Source organism: Eretmochelys imbricata, chromosome 2 (assembly GCF_965152235.1).
Source record: "Eretmochelys imbricata isolate rEreImb1 chromosome 2, rEreImb1.hap1, whole genome shotgun sequence".
In the NCBI taxonomy this organism is placed as follows: domain Eukaryota; kingdom Metazoa; phylum Chordata; order Testudines; family Cheloniidae; genus Eretmochelys; species Eretmochelys imbricata.
The window spans coordinates 156817662-156825288 of record NC_135573.1 but is presented as its reverse complement, the minus strand read 5'-3'; the positions used below and the strand labels follow the sequence as shown (position 1 = coordinate 156825288).

The 7627-nt window shown below is 48.3% G+C and overlaps 1 protein-coding gene across 2 annotated transcripts in view; it reads left to right on the top strand.

The window, feature by feature from the left end:
- Nucleotides 1-700: 700 nt before the first annotated feature.
- Nucleotides 701-7627, top strand: part of TGFBR1 (transforming growth factor beta receptor 1) — a 73800-nt gene continuing 66873 nt past the window's right edge. For both annotated transcript variants that reach the window (XM_077810881.1, XM_077810879.1), the window contains exon 1: nucleotides 701-863. In XM_077810881.1, coding sequence (XP_077667007.1) covers nucleotides 785-863 — 79 coding nt within the window. In that variant the 5' untranslated portion in view covers nucleotides 701-784. The remainder of the gene's footprint in view (nucleotides 864-7627) is intronic.

The following is a 7627-nucleotide window of genomic DNA, read 5'->3' as shown; positions in this document are numbered from 1 at the left end:
ATAAATTGGTTAGTCTCTAAGGTGCCACAACTACTCCTTTTCTTTTTGAGATATGTATGGCTGCAAGGACTTATTCAGGAGTTTCCTTGCTTTCTTCAGATCGGAGTTGCTATGATGCCAGTTCTTCCCGCGTTAGGGGAAACCAAACGTCCCTGGGTGCTGTCCTGCCTAGAGCGTGCTTGAGCACGGCTGAGAGCTTTGTGCACACCCCAGCAAACAATCTCCCGCCCCGCATTGTTCAGTGTGTTCCCAGGGCAGCCTCCAGCCCTGCTCCATCTCTGTCGCCTCCTTACTTAGCTCCGGCGGCCCCGCTCTACTGCCCAGTACCAGCCCCGGCTCTGGCTCCTTTGCCTCACGCTGAAAGCAGAGCGAGCTCCCTGCCTCGGTCCGCGGCTCTATCGCGTCCACACTCCGCCCGAGCACGAGGCGCCCCCAGCCCCCGCACGTGCCCTACGGCCGGGCCCACAGCGGCGGGACAGGCCGGCTGGACCCTTGTCCGCGCGCCTGGCCAGCGGGAGGGAGACGCTCCCTTCTGTCACTCACCCCGCCTCGCGCCCCCCGCCCCTCCCACTTGGCCTCGCGCCGAGCCGGTTGTATTCTCCAGACTCTTGTTGTTGTTCGGAATGTCTGCAGCTGCATGGGAGGCGGGGCTAGGGGGCGGGGCGGCCAATCAGGAGGCGCCTGTGTGTCAGTTACATTATATAGTGGCCGCAAGGGCGAGCGAGTCTGAGAAGCGGCGGCGGGGACGACGTGGGGCTGATCCTCGGCGCGAGCGGGCGGCGCCATGGAGCTAACGGCCCCTCCGCGGCCCTGGGCCTTCCTCTCGCTGGCGGCCGCGGCGCTGCTGCTCCCGGGGGCGGCGGGTGAGTTACGGGGCTGGGCGGCGGCTCCGCGGGTCCCCGCCGGCTCCTTTCAACAACATGGCGCAGGGGCCGGTCGGGCGGAGCCCGCAGCCCGCCTGCCTTTGTTGGCCGAGCCCGGCGGCTCCGCGTCCGCGCAGAGCAGACGCGAGGAGCCCGAGAGGCTGATGAGGAACGGCCGGGCCGGGCCGGGCCGGGCCGCTCGCGGGGGGCGGGGCGCGGAGAGGGGAGCGCAGCGGCTCCTCCCTCCGCTGTCCGGGAGCAGGGTGAAAAGGGCACCCAGCGCGCGCCGGCGGCCGCCCCCTTCCGGCTGCTGCACCCGTAGCCTCGTAACGCGCTGGCTGCGCCCCGGGGCAGCGCCGCGAGCTCGCTCTGCGCTTCACGTCACCCTGGCCCGCCGCCGCGCAGGGGAGCTGGCTGCCCCCAGCGTCCCCGCTCCCGGCCGATGGGGTCTGGCGAGCCCGGGGTGCCGGACCCGGCTTTCTTTTTCCGCAGGTGGGAACCGGCTCGGCTGTGACCGCGCTGGCAACTTCCCTGGCGCGGGCAACATTCGCTCTCCTTCCCTACTAGTGATGTGGGGTTTGGGTGCTGGAGGAGACCCTTTGACCCTGATCTAGAGACTTGGGCTAGTTGGATAACATGTCTTTTTCCTGAGAACTTCCGCCTCTAGTCCGAGGTGTCCCGCCTTTGTAACCGAAACGTGGAAAATCCATTATGCTGCAGGCTTATTGTCACAATGTAACTATTTCAGTGTGATTTACAAATGTGGAACTACATGTTGAATGGTCCAGCTAGGTAAGGTAAAAACACTTTTTTTTTTCTTGAGTCTCCTGAACTAAGGAGTCACTTGTTCTAGCTCAGTTAGGCATTGGCTTGCAATACGCTGGTATTATGTGCTCATGCACACCAGATATGTGATCAGATCTGGCCTGGGTGATTGGTTAGGTTAATGCTGTTTAAGTTGCAAATCTGTGCATTGTACTTAAGCACCTTAATTTTGTACCCACAGGGTACAAAATACACATTTTATAAATAAGTACAGCATACTAAAATGTTTACCTGGCTCTTTGGGCACTCTCTCTCTCCCCCAGCAGACTCCTGCTGTAGATCTGATGTCAGAACAACATATGTGTTGTGAAGGATATTGCAGAAACTGTTTTGTGATTTTTGGGGAACTAAAGACAATAGCAGAATTGTACCTTGAATTCTCCAAAGAGCAAAAGTGATATGTTTGGTGGTCAGATTTAGTAAATATCTCATTGATAATAGGTTTCAGTGGTAGCTGTGTTAGTCTGTATCCTCAGAAAAAAAAAAAAAAAATGAGTCTACGTGTTAAAACAAACATCCATAGACCTGTTTAGTTACATAATCTTCATATACCTGCTTTCTGTAACCCAGCAAATTGCAATAATGAACACAAAGGGGTGTGTGGGTGTGGGTGTGTAATCCACATGCATATTTTTTTAATTTTATTATTTTACTGAGTTACTTTTTAGGCCAAAAAGCAGTACTTCTAGTATATTATTTGCATGTTTGTAACTTTTGTAACACTTTTTTCTTAAATTGAAACTTGGAAAGTTTCAAGACTTTTTTTCTTTTGCAATCATTGTTCGGTGGTATGTAACTTTGAGACCTGCCTTACAGTCTGGGTTTTACCCAATTGTTTATGGTTTCTCTGCAGACGATGGGTAACATCTTAAACTTAACCTTGAGCAATAATAGTCAGTGTAATTTGCATTCTGCCTAAAGTTGTCTTGCGCAATGAGGACCAGTTATTTTGAGGAAAATGAAGGTTTTGTGACATGGAAGCAACGAAGAAAGCATGAAGTTAAATACCTTGTTGCTTCTGTCTTTCTTGGACAGACACAGCAGCTTTTGAGCAACTTAATCTTCGTAACTGTGCCTGTTTCAAGTTTACATTATGTAGAAAATAATTCATATATCTGCTAGAAAATATTTACTGAAAGAGAGCCAACTTTGAGCTCTGAACCTTTCCCTGGGCATACAGGTTGATAGTCACTTAAGCACTTCTGTTTCAGCTGAGCCATTAAGTGGTAGTATAAAAAATGGGATCTTTCTAAGTCACCGGCTTCATTAAGGTGTGCTGAATGACCAAGAAAAGATAGTGATGATAGAAAACATTTGTATGTATGCTTTCTGATCACTTGCAGAGAAGGTACAATTTTCAGAGTTAATCTGCCTATGATGTAATGTTTATGGAGGTCCGCCATAATGACACTCTAGTCCCATACAAGTACTAAACTTAAGAATTGAACCGTATGTCTATTTTGTACTAATCTGGTTTTCAAACTTTGGGCCATCACTTAGACTATATCTACGTTATGCACCTTGCAATGGTGTGGCTGCAGTAGTCACTGTCGCCTGGAGAGAACTCTCCTGACGACAAAATAAAATCACCCTGAATGAGGGGCATAGCTTCCGCGGCGGGAGAGTGTCTCCCACTGTTGAAGTGCTGTCCACACCAGTGCTTTTTGTCAAAAGTTTGGTCATTCAGGGGGGTATTTTCACATCTCTTGGAGACAAAAGTATTAATGACAAAAGTGCAGTGTAGACATAGCCTTAGTTGAGATCATCTTGGTCTTGACATACATTAATAGAAATATTCCTGTAAAAAGAAGTTGTTTTCCAACTCTTTTCTTTTCAGTGCTGCATGGACCTAATCTAGGAACCACACATAGCGGTTAAGTGAATTATCATTTTCTTGTTTGTATGTTCTGCTATCACATCTTAAAAAAAACACTTATCTTTACCAGTTTTATTTCAAATTCATGTTACTAAAACTGATCTCTCCCATTAGAGAGCTTATTGGGTATGGTGGGGGGAAACCTGTGTTAGTGTGGGGAAGCAGATGGAAGAGTATGAGTGTGCTGAATTTTTAAATTTTAAATGTTTTTAAAGACACCTTGCTATTGCTTTCTTTCATAAAGGCAATCAAAGAAACTTAACAGAACTAAGGGTGTCTGTTTTTAAAGTTTAACTTTCTTCTGGTTCACAAAAATACAGATGAAAACAGAATAATTTTACATGTAAGATATCAAGTTAAAATGTGATCTGAGGTCTTGTTTTTTCTCTGGTGTGAATGCTTTCTCGGGAGTAGTTAATTTTGAAGTCAGATGACCTATTTCTTGGCATTGGCACTGCAAAGAGAACCATGTTTATTCCTTTTTAGTTGGAACCCTCTGAGTGACTTCTTATAACTTGTTAAAATTTACAATTAGTGGCTCAATAAACTAGTTCTATTCTGTACTGATTCCATAGGCGAAATGCTCTTTCTGTGGAAGTTTTGGCTGAGAAAGGAGTATAAAATGGGTCACATTATGAAAGTTGTTCTGTGTATGATATACCTAGGGCTGTCAATTAGACACTTTATGACCTTCAGTAAGTCATTTTTCATAAGTTATAAATACCCTGATTTCTATGGGAGCTCTATTTTATTAAAAAAAAAAAAGGACCAATACTTCCCCCAAAGAGTTCACCGCTTAAACACTGTTGCAGCTCATATTGGCTGTCATCATTTGCACATACCTCGTGTTTTCATCTTGCATATTTTATTTATAAAACTTATTAATTCCCTTCCCTATTCTACTTTTACTTCTTAAAAATTATTGCTCTTGATAACTTTTTTCCTTCTCCAATTAAGAATTTTTCTTAGAAGAAGGTAGCAAAATTACACTTTCCTTTAGACACCATGGCCGTCTTTCCTTTTCTCCCTCATGTTCTCAATTCCTGGCAGAACTAAAAATCCATATTAGTGGTCTGGCTCAGAGCGGCATTCTCTATTTCCGCCCGCTCCCGCTCCTCCTCTGCTGTGGCTGCCTGTACTGCGGCCACAGAGAGGGAAGAAGCCTGGGTGCTAGCAGTCAAAGCCTGTGCCTTCCACACATCCCTTTCCTTCTCCAACTCATTACATCGGTCCTTGAGTGAATCTGTTTCAGTGGTGAGCTGACTCTTTGCTGCCTGCTGTCGCCAGCCTGCTTGCCACAGCAGCCAGGCGGCTGCATGATCCAGTCCCGCCTTATTGGGACCGTTTATAAGTACATATTTATCCAACATAAGCTCTAGTTCAGGAATTGTACTCCCCAGGTGGAACCGCCCCTAGCATCAAGGGGTCTGCCCCTTTCTTTTGGAGCCATTCTACCAACACCCGGACGGCAGTGCCGCTCCCCGAGTGGGGTTTATTCTTGCTCGGGCTGCTTTGCCTTTTTCGTTCCCTTGCCCCACAGTGGCATACTTAGTAATGGTGTCCTTTTCTCCCTGCAGTGGGTTGCTAGCCTACCACCTTTTCACGCAGGCTCGAGCCAGACCCACCCAAGAGACTACCGGGGGGCACCAGGGGACCCCTACTCTTGAGTCAAATCCTCCACTAAGCTACCAGCATTCTCCACCGTTAATGTTACCCAAAATTGGGCCAGCTAGTAAGCTTAGGGAGGACTAATGACCCACCAAAGTTTGGCAGAAAGCCACACATTTATTATTCTGATAGCTAAGCTCAAAAAAGCGGGGTGGGGGGGGAGGTCACACTCGCATACTCAGTGTAGTAGGAGCAGCAGTGGTCTGTATGCTCTGTATGACTGTGCTATGTATAATCTCTGTGCTCAAAAGGTCTGTTACACTCTCCCCCTCCACTTTTGTCTCCTCTTCCTCTTTGAATACTTGTGAAGTGGCTTTCCCCCTCCCTCCTGGAATGCTTGTGGGATGAATGGGCTGCTTCAGAGGAGCTTCAAGGTAGAAAAGGTGTCTGGGACTCTAATTAGGCAGTGATCATGCACCCAATGCATGGACACTGCCTGAGGTGGAGTGTGACCAACCAGATGTGGCCAAGTCATCTCTAATCGCAGGCCATGAGGAGCAGTTCCTTAAAAGGGGAAGTGGCCATGCGCTCAAGAGTGCACTCATAAGCTTGTACCTCCCTTGAAGGCCCTTCACTCGGACTGTCTGGCGAGTGGTCCGCTGCGTTGCATTCCGTCATGGGAAGACTTACTTTCATCACACCATCCATTGCTGTGCTGTGGAACACTTACCTTGAAGGATCCTGACATCTCCAATGCCGTGCCTGTCCTGGGAGAGTGAGTATGCGAGTGAGAGTGTGGAACCCTCCCCCCCCTTTCTTTTAAGCTTAGCTGTCAGAATAATAAATGTGCTGCTTTCTGCCAAACTCTGGTGGGTCATTAGTCCTCCCTAAGCTTACTAGCTGGCCCAATTTCGGGTGACAGCAGTATTTTTCCCTTAGTGGTACGTGACTGGGTATCACTTGCCTTACGCACTGTATACAGGCATAAAGGGTGGAGCTGCCTCCAACACCCCCACCCTCCCACTTGGTTCCTTTCTATTGCCTGTGCAAGTCTCTTCTCTATCTCATTATAGTTATTATAGTTTGTACCCACTGGTGTAGAGTAGTTAGTTTTAGCTTAGCTGAGCGTTGTTTTTTTGTTTTTAAATAATGGTTTTTGACATTGCCTCCAGATACTGGTGTTGGTGCTGGAGTTATGCCTCATTCTCTAGGCTTCGGACGCTTGTGGCAAGCCAATGCCAGTTAGTGACCCACACCTCAGCTGCTTTACATGCTTGGGAGAGCCTCACAATACGTAGCTGTAAAAGGTTAAAGTCCCAATCCAAAAAGAACAGGGCACTTAGACTGAAGTACGGGCTGTTGGAATCATGCTCCTTCCTCCATCAGAGCCACCTCCTTGAGCCTGAGTATGGAGCAGCTTTGTATCAGTCAGTAGTGCTCTTCCAGCCATGGCCGTCTCAGGATGGACGGATGGATTTCATTCATGTCAAAGAGGTACTGCATGTCATCTAAGGACTCAATAGCAGTCACCTGAAGATCGGATGCTCTACCAAGGACTTGGAGCTGTGCTCAGAAGGGAGGCACTCCCCAGAACGAGCCTCAAAATGGGGAAGTCCACTGACTGCAGAGCCCAGTTCAGGCCTGTTGAGATCAAGCACTTCGGGAGTCGCTTCACTGTTGTTGCCTAAGGTCCTGGTCCCACAAAATCAGAATGACTTCCCAATGTTTTCTGCTCCTGAGGGGTTTGTGGTTATGAGAGAGTTGTTATATCTCTTGGTACTGCCTTTCCCTGCAATTCACGTTTCTTGCTTGGCACCAGCACTGAAGGTACCAACACTCACAGCTTCACCTCTGCACCATGGGGGACTACTGGATTTGACAATTAGCGTACTGATTAAAATGGTGATGTCTAGGGGAAAGTGACAGATGACCTCACTGGTATCCCCTTTTCCAGAATCTGAGCCTGCTTCTCTGGTATTGATGAGGATAGCACATCCAGGGTCTGTAGGAGTGGATTCTTCGAATTCTGAAGTGTGTTCATGTGTGTCAGCCTGGATACATCCAGCAGCCTGTGTGCAGTGCCTGCCCACCTGATTTCAGCCTCAGTTCCAGCGTGGAGCATACCACAAAGACCCTTGGTCTGCTCACATTTGGACCAGGGTCATATCAGTGGCCTTTTTGGAAGCTATCGGGGTTCCCCTCTCAATCAAGAGCACCCCACATCCTTCCCAACCTACTTCCTCTGCAGGTTGTTAAGAATGTCAATGCCATAAGCAGTTCACCCTCAGTAGTGGGCTTGGCACCCACAGCGATAAGACCCTTCTCTCAAACTATCCTGCAAAGTGTTGCAATAGGATCATCCCCAAGAGCAGTTGGCATCCTCCTCCTAGTCTCTGATGAGGCTGTCATGGCAGAGCCTATTTCCCCACCACCGAATAACCCCCAAAGCCCAACA